At 51.7% G+C, this 26,871-nt stretch overlaps 7 protein-coding genes across 8 annotated transcripts; 6 read left to right on the top strand and 1 right to left on the bottom strand.

The window, feature by feature from the left end:
* Positions 1 to 1,364: 1,364 nt before the first annotated feature.
* On the bottom strand, positions 1,365 to 6,553 carry PV05_02967 (uncharacterized protein). The gene has a single exon (XM_013463577.1). It carries the CDS (start codon positions 6,254 to 6,256, stop codon positions 1,892 to 1,894), a length of 4,365 nt encoding a protein of 1,454 aa, XP_013319031.1. The 5' UTR covers positions 6,257 to 6,553; the 3' UTR covers positions 1,365 to 1,891.
* Positions 6,554 to 6,707: 154 nt separating this feature from the next.
* PV05_02966 (uncharacterized protein) lies at positions 6,708 to 8,286 on the top strand. Its single transcript, XM_013463576.1, has one exon. It carries the CDS (start codon positions 6,886 to 6,888, stop codon positions 7,906 to 7,908), a length of 1,023 nt encoding a protein of 340 aa, XP_013319030.1. The 5' UTR covers positions 6,708 to 6,885; the 3' UTR covers positions 7,909 to 8,286.
* On the top strand, positions 8,268 to 10,473 carry PV05_02965 (uncharacterized protein). The gene is made up of 3 exons (XM_013463575.1): positions 8,268 to 8,747; positions 8,808 to 8,833; positions 9,080 to 10,473. Exons 1-3 carry the CDS (start codon positions 8,413 to 8,415, stop codon positions 10,381 to 10,383), a joined length of 1,665 nt encoding a protein of 554 aa, XP_013319029.1. The 5' UTR covers positions 8,268 to 8,412; the 3' UTR covers positions 10,384 to 10,473.
* A 644-nt stretch (positions 10,474 to 11,117) lies between these two features.
* Positions 11,118 to 14,425, top strand: PV05_02964. Of its 2 annotated transcripts, XM_013463574.1 has the most exons (3): positions 11,118 to 11,458; positions 11,523 to 11,592; positions 11,645 to 14,425. In XM_013463574.1, the coding sequence occupies exons 1-3, from the start codon at positions 11,423 to 11,425 to the stop codon at positions 12,769 to 12,771; spliced, it is 1,233 nt and encodes a 410-aa protein (XP_013319028.1). In that variant the 5' UTR covers positions 11,118 to 11,422; the 3' UTR covers positions 12,772 to 14,425. The 2 variants fall into 2 exon arrangements, with proteins under 2 accessions (XP_013319028.1, XP_013319027.1); XM_013463573.1 differs by having other exon boundaries at positions 11,523 to 14,425.
* A 233-nt stretch (positions 14,426 to 14,658) lies between these two features.
* On the top strand, positions 14,659 to 18,496 carry PV05_02963 (uncharacterized protein). The gene has a single exon (XM_013463572.1). It carries the CDS (start codon positions 15,393 to 15,395, stop codon positions 17,943 to 17,945), a length of 2,553 nt encoding a protein of 850 aa, XP_013319026.1. The 5' UTR covers positions 14,659 to 15,392; the 3' UTR covers positions 17,946 to 18,496.
* Positions 18,497 to 21,193: 2,697 nt separating this feature from the next.
* Positions 21,194 to 22,702, top strand: PV05_02962 (uncharacterized protein). The gene has a single exon (XM_013463571.1). The coding sequence runs from the start codon at positions 21,632 to 21,634 to the stop codon at positions 22,619 to 22,621; it is 990 nt and encodes a 329-aa protein (XP_013319025.1). The 5' UTR covers positions 21,194 to 21,631; the 3' UTR covers positions 22,622 to 22,702.
* An 812-nt stretch (positions 22,703 to 23,514) lies between these two features.
* PV05_02961 (uncharacterized protein) lies at positions 23,515 to 26,604 on the top strand (the record flags this gene model as incomplete). Its single annotated transcript, XM_013463570.1, has 1 exon — positions 23,515 to 26,604. One exon carries the CDS (start codon positions 23,515 to 23,517, stop codon positions 26,602 to 26,604), a length of 3,090 nt encoding a protein of 1,029 aa, XP_013319024.1.
* Between the last annotated feature and the right edge of the window lie 267 nt (positions 26,605 to 26,871).

The raw sequence follows: 26,871 nt of genomic DNA, 5'->3' as shown, positions 1-26,871 counted from the left end.
GATGTCAGCATCGACCAACGATGGACCCACCCCTGAACCTGTCAGAATACCCGACACACAGACACTTCTCAACCCTCCAGGAGCCAGGCTTTTTCGCACTGACTCCTGAGATCCTGGGTCTCGCCGTCTATCATTGCCTCGGTTTGTTATTTTTTATTGTCATTGCTCCTGGTTCTTGACAGTTCGCGTGTCCAGGTGGGCAATTTGGCCACTTGAAAAGAACACACTATACCACATTCATGAAGGCGAAAAGCCCAATATGGACGATTAAGACGGTGACATGGCCCCAATTGCTTCTCACGGTTTTTGGTGTGTACGAAAGTAGGGAGTATCTTCTCTTTCGGGTGGGACATCCCTTCAGGCGATCCCCCGTCATCGTCCCTGAAACAAGTCGACCCGAATCTTCTTCCTTTTGCTCAGCGCCTGTCCAGCTTTGCTATTGTCCACTGGTTGTCACCGTCTGATGGCTAAACAATATCGACGGCGTCAGCCGGCACAGGTCGAATTACTATCCTGGTTGCTCAGCTCTCGATATCAAGGCCATTGTCCGCACAGACGCTGTCAGAACCGCAGTCTCGGCCGCCGTTGCGCACAATCTGTGCTTTATTTTACGAGACACACGTCTCCTGACGCTTTGGCCTCGACCACGTAATGGCACAGAGATTGTTGATGATCTTAAAGGGTTGTCTGGGAGAATGAGCAATTTAAATAAATCTATTGCCCGTCAGTTTGGCTGATCTGTTGGCCGTTCCTATGAGGAGATTACCCAGCAGCGGCGACGAATGTCCAGGTGAGGTGGCGCTGGTGGGTTCAATAGACCGACGACAAGGTCCAACTCTTGCTCTTCTGGGGCGCGCTCGTGCACTCAGTTTTGTTTACAACAATCGCTTCGAGGAATCCCTCAACAGCGCGTGTTTGGATTTAACCCATACAGGGTTGTTCGAAGAGCACCGACTGCGCTCGGTCTGCGCTCGGTTTGTTGCTCTGGCGCTCGACCAAGGAACCCTCTCTGATCAGTGTCCTGATGACGAACGTCTGATGATCTTGACCGTACGACCACCGAATGTCGTTGTGCCATGCCGCGAAAGGAGCACGACCCTGACTCGCCTCCTCACAGCCAACGTCCGCTGGAAAGCGGATCTCGCCACTCTTGGATGGAAGGAGGAGGGCTCCCAAAATCGCTATCTCATGTCTGCCTACCTTGGCAGCACCTAGGTAAGCTGAAGGGGTGGCAATTCAGGCTTGTGGTGATAACATGAATGACGGAAGGTCGTCTGATACTCAAGTTTCAGGGCCAAATGAGATCCCCCGATATGAACACACAACGTGTATGCATGGGCTTCCTAGTGCGCAGGTCTCCTGAGGCATACTAAACTTGATCGCATTGATCTGACAGACTCAACCTCATCAGCTCCTGTAGTGCTCCTGGATCCAAATCGCCGAGCACTGACTCGGACGGAGAATGATCTACAGCCAAGGATCGATTTCCATGTCGCTAATTTTGAAAGACCTGATACAAGAGAAAGAGTCCGCTCTACACATATCACCACCAAAGAATGAAAACCCCAACCCCCCCGGAATAACACAGTCCTTAAGCGAGTCCAGTCCGCTTCCTTGCGCATCCGGTCCTGAATTATCGCTCAGCCTGCCAAAGTCCCAAACACCGGACTAACCAGCACGCAAGGGTATCAAGGGCTTGCACTGTACCAACACCAGCCTGTTCACCGCCAGCCAGCCGTCAATCTAGAGTCAATCCAATTCCATGCTGAAGCGCAGCCTCCCAAGACACCAAAGCGGCAATCCAATACTCCCCAAGAGCAGCATCACTCTCAAGCTCCAGCCCAACGCGCGCAGAATTCTGAGATACCGAACCTGATTGCGGTTTTCATTCCTAATCCTCATCCTCTTCGCCGTCTCCATCCTCGTACCTGCGTCTTCCATTAACGCCCTCCCTCACCGCCCCCACCCGACTCGCTGCCCTGGCCTCATGAATCCGTGCAATCGCCCTGTGTGTCTTGGCCAATCTCTTATGGTCCCCACTCCGCTCGTACTCTTCAGCGAGCTGCTTGTAGCACTCAAGCGCATGCACGCCGTACTCTTTCTCCCTGGCCTGCTGAGGGCTTGACGGACTGAGCCCATCAATACTCCGTCTCGCCCTCGCAAGCTCCTTCGCTTCCGAGTTCTGGGAATCACTATCCTTCCCTTTCACATGTCCGTTGCGCCCGGTGTCGCCCTCAGGACTCGCGTGACCGAACTCATCATCCAATTCCGTGCTCGTAAGCAGATCAACCAATTCATCAATCGTGGCCACGAGCTCTTCAATTGCCGTCCACAATGCATCGTCCGGTTGATTCGCAATCGTGCTGAACAACTCCAGCAACTCCGCGATGAATATCTTGCGGCTCATAGCCTCGTTCGCCGTGACAGGTTTCGCCTTAAGGATCGAGTTCAACGCGCCGATGATCTCCGTCTCGATGAGCTCGAGACTCTCGCCATCACTGAGTGCCCACTCGTTCACAATCATAGTCTGCAAGATCTCCACGGCGATTTTACGAAGGCCCTCATGCATGCTGAGACACAGTCTGATAGTCGGTGCGACGAGGCTGGGCACATATTGAACCTGGTACCCGCCCAATCTGCGGATGTTATACCGCCGCTGGTCATCGGGTGTCGCTTCCCAGCCAAGGCTCTCCCAGCATTTGCGTAAGAGGTCTGCGCCGGACTGGCGGACGTCGCCGGCTATTTTCCACACTGCGCGGCGTTTCTGTTCTGGGAAGAGTTCGAGCGCCAAGCCTGGCGAAGAGACGAGCATGAGCAGCGTGTCAAGGAAGGATTTCCAGAGTCTCATCTTCAAGTTGAAACTGTCGGCGTGTTCTGGGGTTTCTGCTTCTTCGGGACTGGGTAGGTACATTGAGATGAGAATATTGGAGAGGTAGTTGAGGATCGTCAGCGCAGAGGAGTAGTGGTAAATGTGCAGACTGAGCCAAGTCGAGGGACATGCATTATTCTGCAGGAGGGAGCGTAAGACGGTTAGCGTTGAGAGTATGTACTTTGATAGCTCTTGACCTTGCAGCCTGGGATTCGAGGGAGCTTTCAACCTGGAGATCGTGGCTACCAGCGCCGACAACTCGAGTAGTGTCTCATCGAACGCGTCTTTGCTGTCCGCTGCTTTGGTAACGAATGGGTACGAGTCCGGAAATAGCAGAGACAGCGATCGTCGTTTCATTGGCGGTGCCTCTGCGATACTTTCATAAGCAGATATGAGTTTCGGCATGAACTCGTGAAGATAGTGTGTTGGAAACCTTGTCAACTCGGCCACGATCGAGCAGCACAATCGAACCTGCTCGTGCCAGTTGTCGGTCAGATCATTTTGGATCCAATAGGGCGACAACCACTTGACGCAGTTCTTAACGAGCATCTTTTTGTCCCTGTCATCCACCCACACCTGGTCCAATTTGGTGTAATTTAGTATGAGAATGAGCCGATAAAGGACTAGCTTGCCGGTTGCGTCCTCGCAGGAGTCGATGAACTCGATAGCCGTCCGCATGACTTCCTCCTTGCTGAATGCCGGCAGAAGTTCAGGAAGCCACGTGTGAAACTCCCGTACCAAAAGCGTCTTGCTGCCTACCAAGGCCGCCGTCTCACTGCGCATCATCATCTGCAAGCCAAATAGAATGGCTTGCATGTCTTCTTTAAACGTCGAGTGCTTTTCGTCGCGCTTCGCATGCGTTTGCGACCCGAAGCGTCGCTGTTGAAAAGAAGTTATGACGATCTTCATGAATGTCCTGCCGACCTTGAACAGAGCTCTCATATCACGCGCGCTCTGAGGATCCGACACGCTTTGTAGAAGTCTGGTGAAGCTGCGTATTAGACAGGATGCAGCGTACGGCGACCGGAAGTGATTTTCAGTATAGTTCTCAACAAGTGGCCCCAAATTGTACCTCCTGTCATGCACGATTCCCAGAACCCATACGATGTCATTGAAAATGAGATCTTCGAATTTGGACTCGCCGGACTTGTGCACAAGAACACCGAATAGCGCATCGAGGACATCTCTGAGCTGTTTCACTATTTCAATCTCGGGTACGAAGGTAAGCTTCTGTAATATTCCTAGCAGTTGGACCGACGTCTGATGCTTCCAATTGATTAGGCTGACCAACGTTCGATCTTGCGAGTACTCGGTGCTGCAGAGGAGAGTATCGACTTCCAATGAGGCGATGTTGGCAAAGCTTCCCTCGTGTACGGTTCTGTAATTGGCATTGTTCCATGGTAGGAATAGGTAGGCGCCACGACCATCAACGATACTGGAAGTAACTTTGTCGTATGCGTGGAGGATGAGGGAGTGTTTTCCGTCACTGATGAAAGCCTGCTTGTCCCACAGCGGCATCCAAGCCAATGCGAAAGGAAATTCAGGAGCGTCCGCAACACTCAACACTAGATGGCTCTCCGGTACTTTTTCTGTCGGTAATCGCAGGCACAGCGTCTGATCCCAAAAAGAGTCAAGGCTAACAGCATTTGTTCGAAATGCAGTCACACCAGCCCCATTAGATGATGGGTATATGCAATGTTCCACGCGCCGTCCGGAAGAATCACGGACTTCCATGGTCAACTGCAGGTTCTGCATTGTCTGAGCTTTGATGGGCGCAACATTCAGCTCAGGGTGGGACAGATGTGCTCCTTGGGATATGACGGCTTTGTTGAGTCTCAGGTAGATATCAGACCGAGGCTTGGAAGGCGCCTCCGAGAAACCGATTTTCTGAGTTTTGGTGACCAGATGCATCGCGGTCGGATTGTTCTTGATCAGAGTATCGGCATCAGGGGCATTGTACGGAGTCAGTTTAACTGTAACACTTGATAAATGAGACAACACCACTAGAGCCTTTCCTGAGCCGTCCAACAGCTGCGTGATCCTAGAGTCTATCTCTCGGTTGTCTTCGTCGTCTTGTGAAGAGAGTGACCATATAGGGATGGTCTCCTCGTGAGGCTCGCCATCCCGTATTATCTTGTTCACATCGAGAATCCCGACACCAACTGTCCGTGGTACAGGAGGACCTTGGACGTTTGGAGACCCGTCTTCTTCATCCTCTGGTATCGACGGTGTCCGAGCCCTGTCATGAACCTGGGGCGTCGCTCGACCGTTTTGACCAGGCTGTGGTCTTTCGGCGTTTTTGCGCTTGCCGAACATCAAACTTGACCTTCGACGATTCAAAGAAAGCTGGCGTTGGCCAAGTAAGGTCCCGTTTCTGGATGGTAGTCGTTCCAAAGCTCGTCGTTTCGCTTTTCGCGGAGCTTCTGGAACGACAACTTTCATGGTCAGAGATATTTCGCCAGCTTCCCCAATATCTCTTGTGCTAAGATCTGAGAAGAGAGTCTTCATTTTAGCCGAGCCGACGGAGCTGTACGTCTCAGAAAAGGAGATCGCATTGCCGTCAGAGTCTTTGCGATAGAGTGCCAAGCTTAATGTTGCAGAGTCCAATTCAGAGCCAACCACTGATTTGACCTCAAGCAGACAGTGGTGTAGCGAGGTAGCTTTTGACTTCTCCAAGGGCGGCGCATCCAGGACACTCATCACTGCTTGTAATTTGGTCATGTCGATTGCAGAATCCTCCGAAGTCAGTAGTCGGCCCTGCTGCGTAGCATCTCGCACGATAACCTCGCCGCTCAGCATTTTGTTGCCTCGCACCAAGTCCCAGACTGCATCGTTTCGTACTTGCAGCCGCTCTTGTGCCGTCAGGACATCGTTCAGTAGCTCTCTCCGTGCATAGTCAAGGCGACGCGAGATCTCAGACATCTGGTCAAGAAGATGGTACTCTCGGCGCAGTACTAGATCCGGAAGGTGAAGAATGTACCACTCTCGAAGACAGGAGGATATTTCATCCACCACGGGCTCCACTGAAGAGGTTGGCGATTCATCCCCAATCTTCAGCATCGGTACAGGAGCCTGTGGTTTGGGCTGACCTGTCTGAATAGCCACGGGGACTTCAGGACCCAGTTGCTCCCGAATTTCGATACAGCATCTCGGAAAGATACCAGAAAATACGCGCGCATCAGCAGCAGTCCTTCCCCCAGGTGTCAAGGCCGATAATAGGGTGAGAGGAGCGACCAGATAGCCGCGACACCAGGAGCCATCTTTGCCGCCCTGCTCGATGACATACAACTGATCGCCAATCTGAAGTGGGAGTTCGGCAGGAGATGCCGAAGGCTGAAAGGGATAGATGGCTACCGCATAGGAAAGAGGCAGCGGCTGCCAGGGCATGTTCTGAACAATTGCGTATCTGAGTTAGCCAAGGAGGCGTGGCTATATTTGCTGAAAAGGTGGTCTGGTCCGGTCAGTCTGGCCTTGACCTTGGCCTGGCGATGATCTTTGTGGAGCGCGTCCAGCGTCCAGGGGCCAGTGCGCACACAGTCTCCGCACGAACAGTCATCAGAGGATGGAGCAACAGTGTGCGACAGCCAGTGAGAGAATGAATCGGGGTCGAAAGGTCAATGTCTCTCTTTGATGGTTCCAAAATGGCCGGGCGACATCGTCTTCACAATAACGCGTAGTTCAAAGACTCTTGAAAGGAAGAATCGGCCGTGATCCCCAGGACACCAAGCTCCGGTTTTTCGCTTTTAGCGGCAGGGGCCTCACCCAATCCGGTTAGACTCTAGACTCCGAGGGAATCTGGCACTCAAATTCGTTGCGCGACAGTTACATCTCATATATGTCATGCTCGATGAAGAATTCCCTGGTTTCGACTTGGTTTCAGTAGTCTCAATACGACTATACATCGCTCCTGCCAGGACATCATTATTGCCTTCTATTGTTTCCCTTGCTAGGGCTGGGCCCGCGCAATAATTCTGTCATCAGCAGCCTTCTACTCCGCGCCGAACAGCACCGCAGTCATGGAACCAGTCGTCAATGTCCTGCTAGACACCTTTCCGGGCCTTTCGCTGCCTTCTACGTTGTGCCTACCTCTGCCTGCATCATTTACCACCAGTGAGCTGCTGACCACGATCGCAAATCTACTGCCGCACAATCTGCCAAATACCACTCGCCTAATTGTCACGTCCAGCACAAATCGCTCAGTCCACGCATCTCCTACTACAACCCTTGCAGACCTCAGTCGACAGTCATCATGTTGGTACGGACTAGAGGCTGCTATGCTGCCTTTGCGGCTGTCCGCCCCATTAGTCGGGGGAAAGGGTGGCTTTGGCTCTCAGCTCAGAGCTGCAGGTGGCCGCATGTCTTCGCGCAAGAAGCGTCAAAATGCAGAGCTCGCGACTGGAAGTGCGCGTAACTTGGACGGACGGAGACTGAGAACCATTACAGAGGCGAAGAATCTGGCCACCTATTTGGCCACCAAACCTGACATGGACAAGAAGGAGAAAGAAGAGAGGCGAAAGAGATGGGAGCAGGTCATTCAGCTGGCCGAGCAACGAGAAGCGGACATGCGGGCTGGCAAAGGACTGGATGGTCGCAGGAAAGGCTTGAGTGATGAGTGGGTGGAAGAAAAAGAAGAGATTGGAGAGAATGTCAGAAATGCTGTCAAGATGGCTATTCTAGCGAATCAGCAGAAGCCTGCTACTGCGGATGGCACTGCACAAGAAGACGACAGCAGTGGAAGCGGAGGATCTCCCGCCGGCAGTGGGGAGGATAGCGACGCCGAAGATTTAATGGAGCTTGACGAGGATGAAATGGCACGGCTCAGGTCAGAAGCCGAAGCCGGGGACGCGGATGCACTCTGGGTGCTTCAACATCGGCTCAAGATACCAGCGCACCTGCTGCCAAAGCTTAAGCCGCCTGTGCGACGATTCGCGGGATTTGATGACGATGACGACGACGACGACGACATCTCAAGCAGTGATGAGGCCGACGACCAGAAGCCGGCGACAGAGGGAAAGGGCAAACAAAAGATTACCTCATAGCTTGTGCAGAAATCTATTCAAAGCCCCATGATCTGTTCCAGTGATGCATCATTTGTCTCGCCCGAGGCTGTTGTTGATCGGTTCTTTTGCTTCAAAATGTTGAACTCGCCTGGAATCAGGCGAATGACACACTATGCGGAGTATCGCACTCCGGATATACGGACTTTCGCGACCGAATCCACCTTGGACAAGCGAAAGGGGAAGGATCAGACTATCTTGACGCCTCAGATATGAAGTTCATGCATGACTAGCAGTGCTTGCTTTCTCCAGATTCTGTTGGGTTAGAAAAGGTCACATACTCTCTCCCTGAAGCGTGTCACAATCTTTTACCCTTCACAATCTCATACTCGAGCTAAATGCATCATCGTCCTCTGCATTGAGTGTAGCTACTACACGACAGGGACAGGAAAGCATCCGGCGCCTGCACACCTGGTATCAATCTGCCTTTTTTCTGTATATCGGGGACGTCGTCCGCCCTAGGGAATTGTGCAGAGTCCACTCATCATGGCTATCTCAGTCTTCCCGGTCCTTGCACTGGCAGCCCTTACGCTCTTATCTTTCTACAAATTCATCATACACCCCTTGTTCTTCCATCCCCTGCGCCACATCCCGCCGGCTCATCCGTCAATTCCCATCTTCGGCGACCTTTGGATCACATACCAACGCTACCGCGAACGCAACAATGCTGTCACATACGCTGCGCATCGGAAACATGGTGATGTTGTCCGCATGGGGTCGAATGAGCTCAGCATCAACTGTGTGGACAACGGCATCCGAACTATCTACGCTGGTGGTTGGGAGAAGCACGCTTGGTATCCTCAGCGCTTTGGGAGCTATGGGTGAGTAATCATTTCTGGTGACCTCAGAAGGATTGAATAGAGTCATTGATGCTCTTCCAGGGTCATTAACATGTTCTCGACGATCCGTAAGTTACTCCCCTTTCAAACGAGCTACCGTTCGCCCCTGGGTCGTTGTCGACTGAAACCTGTCGCTGGCGCTTCATGGAGGCGGGCTTCCCATCCTACGTTGATGGTGTCTCAACGCATTTCTTGAAATTATGCAAATGTATAGTTTCAAGGAAGAATGCTGCTTCTGTTGCACTTGACTCCTTCTCTTCCCTGGTGTATTCTGCCTTCTGAACTCATGCTGAGGACACTTTGGACCACGGCAGATCATACACCTCACTCCCAGAAGAAGCGCACAATGGCAAACATTTACTCCAAGTCGCATATAGCCGCTTCGCCACATGTCGCCGCCAACTCGCACGTACTTTTCTCAACTCGTTTCCTACCGCTGCTTCAGAGTCTTTCCGACAATTCTCAAGCCACGGACGTGCATGATATGAACAATGCTTTTGCCATGGACTTTATGTCTGCATATCAGTTTGGCCTACAGGCAAGTACCGATTTTACTAAAGATATTGCGACAAGGCGAAGGATTATGCATGAGTACCACTGCCGACGAGATTATGAGTTTTTCTCTGCCGAGATACCATGGATTAAGAGCATCAGCAACAGGCTCGGATTTCCAGTCGTACCGAAGTTCGTGGACGACGCCAACCAGTATCTCGAAGACTGGAACGCCAGAATGTGTCGTGCTGCGGACAAATACCTCTCCAGCGCGGCTGAGATTGCTTCTCCCTATCCAGGAGACGAGCCGGTGGTGTATAAGCAATTCAAGAGTGGGATTAGTGCATTGCGTGAGAAGGATCCAATGGCGGGGAAGGCTATGTCTAATGTTCTGCTCCCTTCTGTTCGACACGAAAGCCTCCAGCAAGCCGACGACGACACGACCACTGCGGAGATCTACAGCGAGATGCTGGATCAACTTGGTGCTGGGCACGAGACGTCTGCCATTGCTCTGACCTACCTGTATTGGGAGCTGTGCAAGAATCCAGAGCTCCAGAGGCAACTCCAAAGGGAACTGCAGACTCTTACACCGGCCATTAAGTGGCCGATGCCAGCAGATTCTGATGTGAAGGACTTCAAGCTACCCGACCCCAAGCAGATCGACGCGCTGCCGTTGCTCCAGGCTATATTCATGGAGACCTTACGCCTACATACCCCGATCCCAGGAATTGAACCACGTATTTCTCCCTATGTTCCCGGTGGCAATACCCTTGGAGACTACTCAGGTATCCCAGGAGGTGTGCGTGTATCGGCCATGCCATATGGTCTGCACCGTAACGCGGCTGTTTTTCCCGAGCCCGAGACTTTCAACCCATCACGCTGGCTACCTTCGTACACCTCCCCGGACCATTTGAAGGAAATGCATCGATGGTTCTGGGCATTTGGGTCTGGCGGGCGTATGTGCATTGGCAGTCATTTAGCGACGCAGGAGATCAAGTTGCTTGTTGCGGCCATCTATTCGAACTGGACCACGGAGATTGTCGACGATGAAGGGATCGAAGAGATTGATGCTTACACAACCAAACCCAAGAGCAATAGGTTGATTCTGCAATTCAGGCATAACTAATGCAGACATTTGGTGTTTCAGGTGAGTACGACTTGCGCTGCTCGTAGCACCTGTGCCGGGGACTTTGTCTGTACTACCTTACCTTATGTATGCATCAGTCACAAGTTCGCCCAAGATGAAGGCTCCCAAGCGCGTTCCTCGCCTCGTAGGTAGATTCTGAGATACTTATGTGCACAGTCGTTGATTATGCATAACCACGATGACGAAACTTCCCTTTGTGCTCTCGATGATCAACCACTCAGAGGCTCAACATTCTCGCCTGCGATGGGCGATTCGGGAGCCAGATCGGCTAGTAATAGTGGCTGCATAACATTGGTCGAATCCCCAAAGGCCGCCAGCTCCAGATCTTTGCATGAGGTATTTTGTTGTCTGACCAAAAGGGCTGCGATCTTGCCTGGCAAAAAGGGTGGAAATGATACGTGAAATGCGAAATCGCCACCAGCACGGATCTCTGTCAGACTGAGCCTTTTTAATCTAGAAATTGTCTTCCCCAACGGAGATATGATGATTCCACCCGATGAGTTCAAGCATTTCGAATATTGCTGGACGCTTCGACACTCACGCAACAAGGACGAATTCAGGCTGAGTGTAGATGGAAGCAGTTAGGCCTCTGCTAGAGATCAGCTGAATTTCAGCCTACTGCTTTCTCCTGGCTGTGCTGCAGTTTGGGACGCATAAAGATTACTCGAGTCTCGCCCTGGGGAAGTCGAGAGAACCAGAAGGAACGCCTCAGAAGCTTGGCGAGTTCTCATTAAACTGCCTGCGACAGCCCGCCCGTAGTGAATTTTGAGAAGGGCTTGATGATTGCCTTGCCTTTGTACGCCTGCGCAGTACAAGTCTAAATACTTTCGACTTCTTTCTGACTTCGTCCTGCTTGTTCTTCTCATAGCCCCTCGGATCAACCTGCTCGCCCTTTCATTTATCTCGCACTAAAAGTCCTCCTATCGCGGCGACTCCCTCCCGCTCACCCTTGTCGCCCCAGCCCACTTGTTGCTTTTCTCTCCTCCGAGCAGCATATTTACGATTGACCCTCCTCAAAATGGTCAAGGATACAAAATACTACGACATACTGGGGGTAAGTCGCTCCCCAGAGACCTTCCATCTCCACTCAGGGAGAGACCATCTGACGCATATCCTAGGTTGACCCCTCAGCCTCAGAGCCTCAACTCAAGTCAGCTTACAAGAAGGGCGCGCTCAAACACCATCCAGGTATTTCTGCCCGGCCTTCGCCATATTAGGGGCAGCAACTCACGTTCTGCAGATAAGAATGCACACAATCCCGATGCGGCAGAGAAATTCAAAGACCTTTCAAAAGCCTACGAAGTCCTCTCAGATCCCCAGAAGAGACAGCTCTACGATCAGTATGGAGAAGAAGGCCTTGAGCAAGGCGGAATGGGAGGTGGAATGGCCGCAGAAGACCTATTTGCACAATTCTTCGGCGGCGGTTCAGCTTTCGGTGGAATGTTCGGTGGCGGCATGCGTGAAACCGGCCCAAAGAAAGCCAGAACAATCCACCATGTTCACAAGGTCTCTCTCGAAGATATCTACCGAGGCAAAGTCTCCAAGTTGGCCCTCCAGAAGTCCGTCATCTGCCCTGCTTGTGAGGGACGTGGTGGCAAAGAGGGTGCGGTCAGAACATGCGCTGGCTGCAACGGTGCGGGTATGAAGACTATGATGCGCCAAATGGGACCCATGATCCAGCGCTTCCAGACCATCTGTCCTGACTGCCAGGGCGAAGGAGAGACCATTCGCGACCGTGACCGATGCAAACGGTGCATGGGCAAGAAGACTATTGTCGAGCGCAAGGTCCTTCATGTCCACGTTGACCGTGGTGTGAAGAGCGGGCACAAGATTGAATTCCGTGGCGAAGGTGATCAAATGCCAGGTGTTCTTGCTGGTGACGTTGTGTTTGAGATTGAGCAGAAGCCTCACCCAAGGTTCCAGCGCAAGGATGACGACCTGTTCTATCATGCTGAGATTGATCTGTTGACTGCTCTAGCTGGCGGTCAGATCTATATCGAGCATCTTGACGATCGATGGTTGACGGTCAACATCTTCCCTGGCGAGCCGATCACCCCTGGTTCTATCAGAGTGATCAAAGGTCAGGGTATGCCGTCTTTCCGTCATCACGACTTTGGCAACCTTTACATCCAATTCGACGTCAAGTTCCCCGACAAGAGCGAAATCAAGAACGTCGAACTCCTGGAACAAATCCTGCCACCTCGTATGCAGCAGAAGCTCCCAGCTGCAGACTCAATGGTGGAAGACTATGATCTGGAAGAAGTTGATGCTCGCCAACAAGCTCGAGCACAAGGTGCGACCATGGATGAAGACGAAGAAGATGGCATTCCTGCGGGTGCGGAGAGAATGCAATGTGCTTCGCAGTGATTACAATGTGACACGAAGGATACGAGAGCACGTCAACCAAAGTGAGTCGAGATGATAAGAAGGGAGGCATCTAGATGCGAATGAGCTCCCTGCATTAGCGAGCGTGGGGTTTCCGCATCCGATGCATCCAATCACTGGAGCATCTGCATTGGCCGGCGTTGATGGAAAGGTCTCATGGATTCGTCTCATGGCGTTTGTACTGTACGGAATGCACCTGGACTGGGGCTACGGTCGCACAAGGAACGGCTGTGCTGAATGTCCTCCGAGGCTGAGCACTTCTAATGAGAACCGGCTTTTTTGGGCTGCAGCGAATATTAGATAGCCTTGCTTTGCATGATAGAAGGCAAGGGAGATGGTCATGGCGCATCCGCAATCAAATGGACGACCCGTTGTTGATGATGTACGGAGTACAAGAAGTCTATCGATTCGAGTGCTCAACATGGCAGCATTCACTTGCATTGTATCTTGCAACCTCCGATCCAGCGTCGCCAAGGTTATGGCTTCCTAGACGTGCGACTTCGTATCCCAGGGCGGCTGTAGAGTCTGCCGGGCCAGACAAAGATCTGGCTGCTGTACTGTGCTATAGGGGACACAGAAGAGGCATAAGGGACGCTAAGGAAAAGCGGTCAACCAGAGGACACACTCCGGTCCGCATTGACGGTACAGCCTGATCCCATGCTCGTTTTCTTCACGTTTCCTTTGCCGTGCTTTATTGCACAAGCTGCGAGATTCTTCGTTTTAGTTTGAACTTTGAAGATGTGAGCGTCCTAGGAAAGCATGCAGAGATAAGCCTTGATCCGAAGAACGACAAATACCTGCCCTTATTATTAGGGTACATGAGGGTCGAATCAGTAGTACAATACTCAGTACGGAGTATGTATGGGATCATTATGGCGGACATCGCGTCAGCATTTAGACCGGTGACCAATGAGCCACAGACGATGATCATTGGATAGGGATCAGGGCTTTACCGAGAAATGGATAGCTGGGGGCTGGTTCGCGACATGACAGGTCGAGCACGACGGGCCCTGGCAGGTTGGCGCAGGTCTTGCCAGGGTGGAAATGGAGATCGACCTCAAAGCATCGACGAAGGAGGTTCGAGATAGATGAGCACGCCATTTCGCTCCCTGTGAAAAGTGAAAGTGCCCCCTCTTCCTGGCGCTCATTAGCAGTGGCACGCAATGGTACGGAGTAATGACAATAACGAAGAAGACGGGAGAATCGAAGACATGTGAAGGGAGCAACTCTGATCCCCACTGATGAAGTCGTCCAAGATCAGATTCCCCTTGAGTCATGGGCTTCTTTTTCCCTCTGGAAGAAACTGTGCCGGGAGCACAGATCAGCCTACTAGCCTGAGCAACCGTTTGGGACGACGGGCTTTGGGAGGCCATGGGAGGCTCGTTCACGCGGCAAGCCTCTGGGAAGCACAGACACAGGTACGGACGAGTCCTTCCAGTGCCTCGGGTGTGCTTGAAAACCCCAATTGATCGGCAGTAAAAATTCAGCTTTGCCAACTGGACGAGACGAGCACAGAGATAGCCCACGATAGCCTTGCGAACCTCAGGTGGGTATGCCAGCAACAGGTCAACTGTACACTGGTGACTATCCTCCTCGTACCAATGTTGCCATCGAGACTCGTTGGTCTTGACTAATAACAATCACAATCATTCAACTTTTCTTTTTCTTTTGCGGAAAGTCGACGCGTGCGCTTCAAGGGACTGTAATGGGGCAAAAACTGTTCAGGATGTCCACGTCGCCTTGGACCAAAGCGACGTGTGATTCTCCCATCACGCCTTCGATTGCGACATCGTCCTGAAGCGCCCCATTTCATCATTGCCCACAATTATTTGCCCGAAAAGTCTCTGGCTTCGCATGCCATTATTTCCAATGTATCTCTTCACCAGTAGATCTCATCCTTCAAGATCTTACTTTCCTTCGTCTGCCCTGTCGAGTCCCGATCTCCTTCACTGCCTAGAGTCGGCAAAGCACACATGGTCTTCGCTTGACCCGTCTTGTCTGTGGGGAGGTGCAGGAATCTAACCCTCCATCACCGAGATCTACAACATATATCTCTGCGCTTCTGCCCCCCTCAACTTTTCGTCTCTTTGTTCTTGACAGAAACCACCTTACTCTGGCAATCGCAACCAGAGAGTCGGTCTCCGGAGGCAGTTTATCGCAAGTCTTACGCTGTACGACCGTCATACTTCTTTGGTGGCAGACGGACCTCCTGGCCTACCGCTGTTGACAGACGGCCTTTGCGTTCCCTCTCCCTCGCCGCGCCGGGATTCGACTTGTCTTGCTGCACGAGTAGCTTGTCAGTCCTGCAAGCCACGACCCCCATATAATCCTTGTCTCTTACTGCAGCCATTACGCCCAATCGTTGCAACACGCCTTGGCATCAACACGCCTGGACTAGGGTAGAAGCAGTCCGCCCAAGTCTAATCTTGACCATCCCGCCGGACGCCCGGCCCCCCCCGTCCTCTCAGCTCGAAAACCTCTTTACTAAAGGCCGTCCACCGCCTCTTCCTCGTCCCTCAGGACATCAATTGTCCTGACTCCCTTTCTCAAGCAATCGCACGTCCGATCAGGTCTTTTGCTTTGAAAAGCAGTTAGACGTCGTAATGACGTCCACTTCTTCCAAGGTTGGCCACGGCCTGGCCAAGGTCCTTCGGATCAACCTCAATGAACGTCAGGCTCAGAAGGATGCCGTGACACGTGGCGAATCCACGTACTCGGTCAACACTGCTGATACGTACGTGGAAGAAGAACCAAGAACCATTGACTGGTTTCGAGATTTGGTTCCCACTGGCCGTCAATGGGCCACCTATGGTCGAAGTCTTTTCCCCTTTACTAGATGGATTGGGCGATACAACGTTCAGTGGCTCATTGGAGATCTCGTGGCCGGCATCACTGTCGGCGCAGTCGTCGTGCCTCAGAGCATGGCCTATGCCAAACTTGCCGAGCTTCCTGTCCAGTACGGGCTGTACTCCTCGTTCATGGGCGTCTTAATCTACTGGTTCTTCGCCACATCCAAGGATATCACCATCGGTCCCGTCGCGGTCATGTCGACTATCACTGGTAACATCGTCAATAAGGTCGCTGAGGAGCACCCGGAAGTTCCTGGACATGTTGTCGCTTCAGCTCTCGCCATCATTGCAGGCGCCATCGTCTGCTTTATCGGTCTCATTCGGTGCGGGTGGATCGTCGACTTCATTCCTTTGACTGCAATCTCGGCTTTCATGACCGGCTCAGCTCTCAACATCGCATGTGGGCAGGTGCCAACCATGATGGGTATCAAAGTCAAGGGGTTTAACACGAGGGCATCAACCTACCTGGTCATCATCAACACCTTGAAGTACCTTGGCCACACGAAAATCGACGCTGCCATGGGTCTGACTGCACTTTTCATGCTCTATCTAATCCGCTTCACCTGCAACCAACTGGCAAAGAGGCACCCCGATCGAGCCAAAACCTTCTTCTTCATTTCGACTCTTCGAACTGCATTTGTCATCCTCCTGTACACCCTCATCAGCTGGCTTGTCAATCGCCATCACCGTGATGATCATGTCTTTCAGATCCTGGGGAAAGTTCCTCGAGGATTCCAGGACGCCCGTGTTCCCATAATCAACACCGACATTATTAGCTACTTCGCAAACGAGCTACCCGCATCGGTTATTGTGCTTTTGATCGAGCATATTGCCATTTCCAAATCATTCGGTCGGGTCAACAACTATACCATTGATCCCTCACAGGAACTCGTGGCCATTGGCGTCACCAACCTATTAGGTCCTTTCCTCGGCGCGTATCCTGCGACAGGCTCTTTCTCAAGAACAGCCATCAAGTCCAAAGCCGGCGTTCGAACACCTTTCGCTGGTGTCATCACTGCAATTGTCGTCCTTCTGGCAATCTATGCCCTTCCTGCAGTCTTCTACTACATTCCGAGCGCATCACTTTCAGGTGTCATCATCCACGCTGTTGGTGACTTGATCACACCCCCAAATACTGTCTATCAATTCTGGCGCGTCTCACCGATCGAAGTCATCATCTTCTTTGCCGGTGTGTTTGTCACCGTCTTCTCCTCCATCGAAAACGGTATCTACACCACGATCTGCGTCAGCGCTGCCGTGCTTCTCTTCCGTGTTATCAAGGCCAATGGTCATTTTGTCGGCAAAGTCAAGATCCACTCCGTCATCGGTGACCACCTGGTGGAAGACAAATTCCACGACCAAAGGATGATGTCCGATGACGATCGAGCCGTGCGGGATATTTTCCTCCCACTCGATCACAACGATGGCTCAAACCCATCCATCCACGTCGAGGCGCCGTACCCTGGAGTCTTCGTCTACCGATTCTCCGAAGGCTTCAACTATCCCAATGCCAACCACTACACCGACCACCTTGTCAAATATATCTTCGAGCATACTCGCCGCACCAATCCTCACTCCTGGCCCCGACCAGGCGACCGACCATGGAACAACCCAGGGCCACGACGAGGCAAGGAGGAGACCGATAGCTCGCATCTACCCACACTCAAAGCCATTGTTCTCGACATGTCGTCCGTGAACAACGTCGACGTGACCAGCGTGCAAAACCTCATCGACGTCCGCAACCAGCTTGACCGTTACGCCTCACCCGAGAGCGTTCAATGGCATTTCGCCTGCATTAACAACCGCTGGACCAAGCGCGCCCTGGCCTCCGCAGGCTTCGGCTACCCGAGCGCCCCGCAGGAAGAGTACCATCGATGGAAACCAATTTTCAGCGTCGCAGAGATCGGCGGATCCGCATCTGCAGCCGCTGCGGCAGAAGCTGAAAGCAACAGACGCCTCTCACGCGTCCACACGGACGAAGAGATCGGTCACTCTCGCACGAGTAGTGGCCACGGCGTCATCAAGGCCGATGCAATTGAAAGACACCACTACAAAGACGACCCCAGCACCGACTCTAGTCATAGTCATGGTGACAACAGCCCGGATCTGTCGCGAGAGATCACCAATAGCAAGGCGTATAACAGAGCGACGTCGAAGAGGGTGGCTGTCGTGCATGGCCTGAACCGCCCCTTCTTCCATATCGATTTGACCAGTGCGCTGCAAAGCGCCATCGCCACGGTCGAGCATCAGAATCAATTGAGAGCCGCGGAGCAGCCGGACAAAGATGACAAGGAGGTTAGTGCTTAAATTAGTGGTGTGGTTGTGTGCTCCATAGACATCGACGGGGCTTGGTGACCCGGCCGGTGTTTTCGAAGTGCAAGCAAGCAAGCATCAATGGCGTTGTGGGAGAAAAGCATTGCTGCCATACCCCTGTCGTATTGCAGGATACTGTTTTTCACGACCTCACGCCTCACGCAAACGTTTGGAAAGAGTTTCGCGTACTCTGGGCTTGGCTTGCCGCAATCCAAGATGGTCTTGGGGATGGAGGGTTGTTGGCATCGGTTTCGAGAACGTTGGCCGTCTTTTTACAGTATCACATTCACGACGTCATGACGAGTTTCGGCTCAGACATTACACGTAACCTTACTTATACATGCACTTTATTTCACAGAGAGGATACCCGTCTCCAACGTGACGGAGACATGCGATTGTTGGTTTGGTGGGGACCGTAGGAAGACAAGAGAGGGAGAAGAGAGAAGGACTGGTGGGAAAATACGCTGCAGAACAGTGACCAGATACAGCTGTTAATGACACGTAGTGATTGAAAAGCCTTGCGAGACTTTCGTGTTCCCGATCAACTTCATCTCAGCCCGTTTCCTGTCCTGCTTGTCTTTGTATCCTGTCGGAGCCGCCCTTTCGTTCTCTCACCAGTTGTACCACATATCGTTGGATCCTCTCTGTCGAGATATATCACCAACGCTCAATGACAGTCTCGTTTGAGTGAGCCGTTGGCCTAGAGCGCAAGACTGCTGGCGACGGTATGCTGCCCGGCATAGTCCAATCCCAGTCGAAGCTTGACCCTTGGCCGCTGCTTGAGACTGGATATTTGAACGTACCATATATTATGTGAGCTGCATCGCTAAACACCATACGGAGTACTGTAATATCATAAATCTGCAGAACCTCAAGAAATCACCAGCTTCATTCAAGCCTTCGAACTCGCCTTGCTGTGAGCCTTGCGTTTTACGGGTCCTTGTTTCTCCTTTCGCTTTGTTGTACTTCCAGCAGCAGCTCGGTGTTTCTGAACGTGTTCCGGGTATAAGCAGCTCTATCGGTGTCGATCGTGGTGGCGCTTAGAGGGGAATGTTCTATTTGGAAAATTTGGACAATCTGGACAGACAAGCAAGAAGAGTCCCGGCTCATCCCGATGTCCGAAATCTGCTGGAAGCTCTAATGCAAGCTTCCCGACTGAATGCTCACGGATTTAGGCAGCGAAGGGGGTAGTCCGGATGTTTTGTAACGCAGAACACGATCTGGCCTCTTCTTCGCAGTAGCCAGGACTTGAACGAGCGTCGACTTATCGCGGAACAGGCCATGACGAAGGCAATGCGCGATCCATAAGAGAACAAAGTCGACGCAGTTATAGCTGGGATCGGCGAAGGACTCAACTTTTCGACAGCGAGCTTAGTTGTTTAAACCTGCGAAGAGATTAGACATCTCGACTGCTTAAGAGATGAAAGGAGGAACTCACTTCTTTGCCTTCTCGTTGCGGATGACGACCTCGGCGACGACGCCCGTAACTCCTTCGGACTCCCGCTTTAGTACAAGACAAATGTCCTCGTGCTTCATATATTGTCCAATTTTCCCCGCGGCTGAACTGGAGACCATAATGTATTCAGGCCGGAAATCGACTGCCATATATAAGTACAATGGTAGGACCTTAGCAAGGCTAACATCGAAACTATTGGTACCTTGAGTGAGGATGTGGGTGAAGTGAGCCGAAAACAGCTTGCGAAATAGATGAAGAGTAGTGTTGAGGTATGCCATGGCACACCATTGCTCAGAATTCGATACGGGTGGTAGCACACTCAAACGTCGTCCGAGACTTGTCTCAAAGAACGGTCCAAAACGCGTCCCATAGCCGGCGCAGCTCAAAAAGGCGGTTCAACAGCCGCAAGACCTCCTTTGAGTGCTTGCGGTAGGAGAGGAAAAGACGCATGACCGCGTGTAGGTAGAAAACCCCCATGCAGCGAGCCAGCGGCGATAGCTGGATGGCGGCGAAGTTGTGGCCGATCAGTGAAAGCGTGTCGATGTCCATAGCTAGGTAAGGTTGTGCGTCAGGTCGAGGCAATGAAGAACGGTACACCTATCTTGTTATTATTGTCTTTGTGAAGAGTAAGTGCCTAAGTACTTTTAGGGGACTGGGAATGACTGATGACTGGGCTTTTGTGCTTTGACGTCTCACTTGACGGGGGACTGGATGTCAACAAGGGGGGTGAGTATGGCCTGGGATTTAATTTCCGCGTACTTCAGCGCACGGGCAGGGCTGACATGGTACTGTAATGTGTACAGTAACCTCGCAGATTTTCTTGATGAAAGGCCTCCTCCGTCGTGTGTGACAAGATGATAATAATAACGGTTGATGTGCCTGAGAAATCTGAAATTTCAAAGCTGACAAGAAGGGTGGGAGAGATAAAGGGCCTTGAGATAGGGATTGTCACGGATGGTCTGATGGTTGAGTGTTAATAGGCGGAGGTCTGACAGAACAATTGGCGAAAAGCCACTATCTTCACCATCTCCAAGCGACATATTGTTTGTCAGACACGAATATATCGGACATGAACTGAGGTTGTGGGCAAATTTCGAGGCGCGCTCGTCTTCTTCATAGACTTCCATTTGTCCTGCAAGCAGACTCCCAGACTAGAGACACTACTCTCAGCATACATTCGCGACCACAATCTGTTGACATGTTAACATCTAGATCGCGACCAAAGACAATGGTGGCATTGAACATGCGCTAAAGCCCGGTTTAGGTCGGATACCGTAGAACGAGGTGATGATGTTCGGCACTTATCTGGTACTGCGAGGTATCACAGTCCAACGTTGAAGCTAGAAGACGTCAGCGATAGATAGCGTTGACAGTTCTGGCCTGGTCTGGTTGCTGATTCGAAAACCAGACACACGGCCTGACGGCACGACGGACCATGGAAAATTCTGCTCGGACTGCATCTCCGAGTTGACAATGCGGCATCCACTGGCGTCTAACTAAAGATCTGCCATGTTGGCCTTCTTGCCTTCAACCTGGGCCTCACCAGTGACCACCCTGGCTTTGTCATCGTAACGGGCCGATTGATCGCTGCGACTGGATATCAAGAGCTCCGATCAAGAGCTACTCGAACTAAGTCGGCCGTGTTTAGCTCAACCGAAACGACAGAGAAGCGAGAATCGCTTGCCCGAGCTTTCTGCGTTTCCCTCGCTAGTCTCGCTTACCTTCAACACAATTCATGGCATGTCCCCCCTGCAATGGATTTTGTGTGCTCTTCCACCCTATGAAGCTGAGACCTTGCTTTGTCACAATGAAGAGGGTTAACCCAATGCTGGAAAGTCAAAGAACATCTTTTGGTGGAGTTCAGACCCGTCAATCGTCCCATCCGAGCCCCGTACAGGCACAACAGGCCCATGAATTTTCACCTTCAGAGTTTTCTCGAGAAGTTGTCCCGCCAATGCCTCCTGACTTCACGATGATGTCAATGTGCACAGTCCGTTGAAGGCATATGCAGCCTCGTCGCTTTGTAATAGCAAACTTTGACTGACCGAATGGAGTAATGAAACTTGGGCAAGGTAAGAGTATAAATTGTGTTCTCCAGTCGCGATGTGGCCACCAAGTTACAGCAACAAATCTCCAACCTAAAGCAATCACAACCAGTCTTGACCATTACGAGTTACTTGAAAATATTCTGGGGCTATTCTAGGACCTGAACAGACTCTTCAATATGGTTGAAATCAAAGTTTTCAAAGGCAGCAAGGACGGAATCGTCGAAGGCACCACCCACCGAGACATTGGCTCCGATGAAGTCCTGCTCCGAGTTACTCACAGTGGCCTCTGCGGCACCGACATCCATTTTAAGTCCAGTGACCTGGTTCTTGGCCACGAAGGAGTTGGGATTGTCGAGCAAGTTGGCCCAAATGTGACAATGTTCAAGAAAGGCGACCGGGCAGGTTGGGGTTACGAGCACGATTGTTGCGGACACTGCAAACAATGTCTTCGTGGGATGGAGACCTTCTGCCCCGAGCGTCAAATGTACGGACTGGCAGACTTGGACCAAGGCTCGATGGCGTCTCACGCCATCTGGAAGGAGAGCTTCTTGTTCCAGATCCCAGAAGGGTTGTCGTCTGAAGCCGCTGCTCCTCTGATGTGTGGAGGTGCGACCGTGTTCACCGCGCTGCAGCTACACGGTCTCAAGTCGACCGATCGTGTCGGCGTAATTGGAATTGGCGGGCTTGGACATCTCGCCATACTATTCGCCGCACGGATGGGTTGTGAAGTCGTCGTGTTCTCTGGCACAGAAAGCAAGAAAGAGGAGGCCATGAAACTCGGCGCGAGCGAGTTCTATGCCGTCAAAGGCCTCAAGGAGCTCGAAGTCAAAGCACCTATCGATCACCTGCTTGTCACCACCGCTCAACAACCTGACTGGGATATGTACCTGCCTGTCATGGCACCATCGGGTACTGTTTACCCTTTGACGGTTACCACTGGTAACTTGACTGTGCCATACATGCCTGTCATCTTGAAGGGATTGAAAATTCAGGGGAGTCTCGTGGCTCCAAGACAGGTGCACAGGGAAATGCTGGAATTTGCAGCTGCCAAAAACATCAACCCTATCGTTCAGACATTCCCTCTGGATTTGGACGGTATCAACAAAGCTTTCGAGACGCTGGAGGGCGGCAACATGAGGTATCGTGGTGTTTTGGTAGCACAATAAGCGGACGGTTCTTGGATGCAATGGTTGAGCGTTTTTTGTCATGCACAGGCAGGTTTGTGAAGCATTTAGTATAGATCTTGCAATCTATCCATACCTCCTACCATCTATTCCTGTCCCTAGCCTGTTGAACACGCTCAAAGCTTCAGTTACGGAAAATGATCGGTCAGAAAGCAGGTTAGAGACTCTATTCTAGCCAAATTCACGGCCGCGACCTGGACCGATCTTTCCAGCCCGATGGTTGGCCAAGAATTGACCTCGTCTCTCGTGGCCTTGAGCGCTGCGTGGACAGACGTGTTAGAGATCGCAGAAGACCATTTCTGCAACGCGCACGAATTATAATCAGCAATGAAATCCTACTCATGTCTAAAAGAGGCATGGCCGACTGTTGCATATGGACGCGTCAACAATGATACTTGATGTTTCGCTTCGGTGGGGGTTGTAGGTGGCTTAGACAGGCAGAGCGAAATTGTACCTTGACCTCCCCCTGAAAATTTCATCCGAGGTTTCGTTCTTACGTTGGGCTTTGCTAGAGCAACCTGACCGTGTGATATGATGACATGACTTTTGAAGAGAACACTAGGCTTAACAAGTTGTCTTGATCGAATTTGCTGTGAAGCTGTCCACCTTGGGAGACGAAGAGACCAGACGGCGAGGACGGATAAGAAACAAGGAGGACAAGCACGTGAACAAGACATACGACGCCCATGCCAAGCTTTCTACCGGGGATTATCCGACATTCCCGCCTCGCCGCCTCCCCCAGTCGTAGGTCGCAGCAAAGGCCTTCACGGCCTTCTGATCTCCCTTCTTTGTGCCTTTATCGTACCGTCGGCACGACAAGGTCGAACCCCTCCTTCTCAAGGTCTGGCTGGAGCCCGGACGTACATTCAGCAACCATGTTGCTGAAGCCCAAGGAGGATGCGGGCGACAGTCAAACCGACGCTGATGTACGCGGCCTTCGAAAGATTCGAGCTCAGAGCCATTGGACATGGCGACCACTCACACTCATTACCACGGCGCTCGCCCTTTTGTCGCTCTCTATCATCCTTCGCTCCTCACTCAAGCTCCAAGTCGATCCTCAAGGATGCGTCATGTCGATGATGAGCCCAACGTACATCAAACTATCCGGCTTCGATACGGAACACTCGCGCTTTGCGACAAAGTACTCTCTGTACCTTTATCGGGAAGAGGGGGTAGATGATTACACACAAGATAATATTGGGTTGAGAGGAGCACCAGTGCTCTTCATCCCAGGCAATGCTGGGAGCTACAAACAAGTCCGGTCCTTATCTTCCGAAGCCTCCCGTTACTATTTCAATGTCCTCCGACACGACGCCAATCGCGTCAAAGAGGGTGTAAGATCCTTCGACTTCTTCACAATTGATTTCAACGAGGACTTGTCAGCTTTTCATGGCCAGACGCTGTTGGACCAGGCCGAGTATGTGAACGAAGCTGTGGCATACATCCTCTCTTTGTACCACGACCCGAATCGACTTCGGCGTGACCCATCATTACCCGACCCAAGCTCTGTTATACTCATCGGGCATTCTATGGGTGGAATAGTGGCGCGCACTGTACTTGTGACGCCAAAATACCAGGCAAATTCGGTCAACACCATTATCACCATGTCCACCCCTCATGCGCGTCCGCCAGTCACGTTCGATGCAGACGTCGTGTCTCTGTACCAGCAAGTGAATGAATACTGGCGTGAATCGTATCTGCAGAGATGGGCAAGCAATAATCCGTTATGGCACACAACTCTGATCTCAATTGCTGGTGGTGGACGAGACACCACAGTCCCGTCAGACTACACCAATATTGCGTCTCTGGTTCCAGAAAGCCATGGATTCACCGTCTTCACCTCGAGCATTCCAAATGTCTGGACGTCCATGGACCATCTTGCAATTACTTGGGCGGATCAAGTGCGGAAGGTCATTATAAGGGCCTTGTATGATGTTGTTGATGTTCGTCGTGCTGGACAAACGAAGCCGCGTGCGCAACGGATGAAAATCTTCAGAAAGTGGTTTCTCACCGGCCTGGAAGAGGGATCATCCAAAAGTCTTCGAGACACGCCGCACGAGGTTCTTCTCACCTTAGGCGACGGATCAAAGTCTTCCGTTGCCAAAAGTAACAATGTCACGTTTCGCCAAATTGGTGCTCAAGATGAAATGTCTGCGGTTTTGTTGCCCATTCCCGTCGTGGACAATACCACCGCAAAACGCTTCTCTTTTCTGACCGATCAGCAAATGGACGCCCAAGGCAGTTTCGAAAAGATGGAAGTCTTGTTTTGCAGTGCATTTCCTCTCGCGTCAGGCTTGACCTCAATGCCACTGCCTGTTCAATTTGATCTTTCGTCTGGCGACGCCAGCGCGACACGATTGGCCTGCAAGAAACCCATCGGAGACAACATACAGCTTCCAGCGTCCACTAGGCTGTCTCAGTTCTCATTTGATCAACCACCCAACCCTTTCACATATCTAAATTACGACCTCCGAGATCTGCAGGATCACCAATTTGTGGCCATCGTGGACAAGTCTACTGAGATTAGCAACAACTGGGCTTATGCTGAGATCGTGTCCGACTCCGAGTCTATGATCGATTCTGATGTCGGTCTTCCGCGGTTGCTTCTTCGAGGCATCAATGTCGAGCTTCCGCCGAACCGACCGGTGGTGACGGACATTCGTGTCTCGTCGATCCGATCCAGCCTGTTGACTTATTCACTTCAAGTCCGCCAACATGGTTGTGGTGCGGATACCGAGCTCTTTACACCTTTGGTTCGACAACATATTGAGAATCCGCACGAGTCGAAATATTTTGTCAACTTCAAACAGGGCGACGTCAATCTTCATGGAGTTGCCCCTTTCATGCCACCAACGCTGGACGGTCGCGAACCCCATGCTGGTGTTGCTTTTCAAATCTGGTCTGACCCTACGTGCAACTCTTCGCTGGAGATTCGCCTGCGAGCAGATCCTATTGGCAGCTTGGGAAAACTTGTGGTCAGATACAGGACTGTCTTTGCAGCGTTCCCCCTGTTGGTTGTTGCTATGGTCCTGCGGAAACAATTCAGGGTCTATGACAGCTCAGGTGTCTTCATTTCGTTCTCGGAAAGCTTGGACCAGAGCCTGAGGCTGCCACTGCCAGTTTTGTTGCTCTCGATGACCTTCTTTGCTACTGCGTTTACCTCAGCGAGCTCCGCCAGCACACGGTCTGACAGCCACCAACAGAAAAACGGCACAGCTGTCGACTACACGCAGAATGATCTCCTTCTTGGATCACAGGACACATTTTTCTGGTTTCTCGTTCCCTTGGCCGGTCTACTCAGCGTCGGCGCATGCGTCATCTTGAACTACGCAATTCTTGCGTTGCTCGATCTTTTCGTCACCATCTCCGGCTTACTTTCTCAGCGTTATGTCAAGATTGACGACAGCGAAAAGGGCATCGCTTCCGCCTTTGTTGCGAGCACCCCTCGACGCCGCGCCATCAATACCGCTGTTCTTTTATTTCTCGTTGCAACTGTTATACCCTATCCGTTTGCCTACGTTGTGGCCTGCATTGTACAGCTTATGACTTGCACACGAGCGTTGCGCTGCGCAAAAGAGACCAATGCTGGACCGGCGCATAATTTCTTCAACTACACTTACTCGATACTCATTCTAATGCTTTGGGTCTTGCCTATCAATTTGCCGGTCTTGGTTGTCTGGATACATAATATGGCGGTGCACTGGTTGACGCCGTTCTCATCACACCATAATGTCTTGTCGATAGCGCCATTCATCCTCTTGGTCGAGACTCTCTCAAGCGGGATGATGGTGCCATCTGTACGATCTCTCAGATGGGCAACAAACTTATTGTTCTTTGCGTTGGCAGTCTATTCGGCGTTGTACGGCATGACCTACGCTTACAGGTTACATTACATTGCGAACATCATTGCTTTGTGGCTGGTTCTATTACATTTCTCGAACTACCAACGGCGCACTTCTACCTAGAAAGCACTCGCCATACGGAGACCGGATGGGGACGATAAATGTGTTTGATGCTGGCGCTCTCTGCTGAGCCCGCCTGTCCGGTAAGAGCGTACCCTTGGTGCGACACTAGGTTCGCATGGCGGTCACCTCGAACTGGACTTTGCGGGACGAACGAAGGAGGATTACGACGATTTTTCGCTCCTTTTTGGTCAAACGAGCACAAGTTGTACATATTTTGAGCTCACGACCGAGAATGAATATATCTGCGATTGTGGGTTTGACTCTCCA

The sequence above is a fragment of the Exophiala xenobiotica genome (genome assembly GCF_000835505.1).
Source record: "Exophiala xenobiotica strain CBS 118157 unplaced genomic scaffold supercont1.2, whole genome shotgun sequence".
Taxonomy (NCBI): Eukaryota; Fungi; Ascomycota; class Eurotiomycetes; order Chaetothyriales; family Herpotrichiellaceae; genus Exophiala; species Exophiala xenobiotica.
Note: the sequence above shows the minus strand (reverse complement) of the source record. Positions and strands in the feature narration are given on the sequence as shown.

Coding starts and splice junctions, on each gene's coding strand:
- PV05_02965 (XM_013463575.1), top strand. CDS start 8,413: ATGGCTATCTCAGTCTTCCCGGTCCTTGCACTGGCAGCCCTTACGCTC. Junction 8,748..8,807: donor CAGCGCTTTGGGAGCTATGG/GTGAGTAATCAT, acceptor ATGCTCTTCCAG/GGTCATTAACATGTTCTCGA. Junction 8,834..9,079: donor TAACATGTTCTCGACGATCC/GTAAGTTACTCC, acceptor GGACCACGGCAG/ATCATACACCTCACTCCCAG.
- PV05_02966 (XM_013463576.1), top strand. CDS start 6,886: ATGGAACCAGTCGTCAATGTCCTGCTAGACACCTTTCCGGGCCTTTCG.
- PV05_02967 (XM_013463577.1), bottom strand. CDS start 6,256: ATGCCCTGGCAGCCGCTGCCTCTTTCCTATGCGGTAGCCATCTATCCC.
- PV05_02962 (XM_013463571.1), top strand. CDS start 21,632: ATGGTTGAAATCAAAGTTTTCAAAGGCAGCAAGGACGGAATCGTCGAA.
- PV05_02963 (XM_013463572.1), top strand. CDS start 15,393: ATGACGTCCACTTCTTCCAAGGTTGGCCACGGCCTGGCCAAGGTCCTT.
- PV05_02964 (XM_013463574.1), top strand. CDS start 11,423: ATGGTCAAGGATACAAAATACTACGACATACTGGGG. Junction 11,459..11,522: donor AATACTACGACATACTGGGG/GTAAGTCGCTCC, acceptor CGCATATCCTAG/GTTGACCCCTCAGCCTCAGA. Junction 11,593..11,644: donor CGCGCTCAAACACCATCCAG/GTATTTCTGCCC, acceptor CACGTTCTGCAG/ATAAGAATGCACACAATCCC.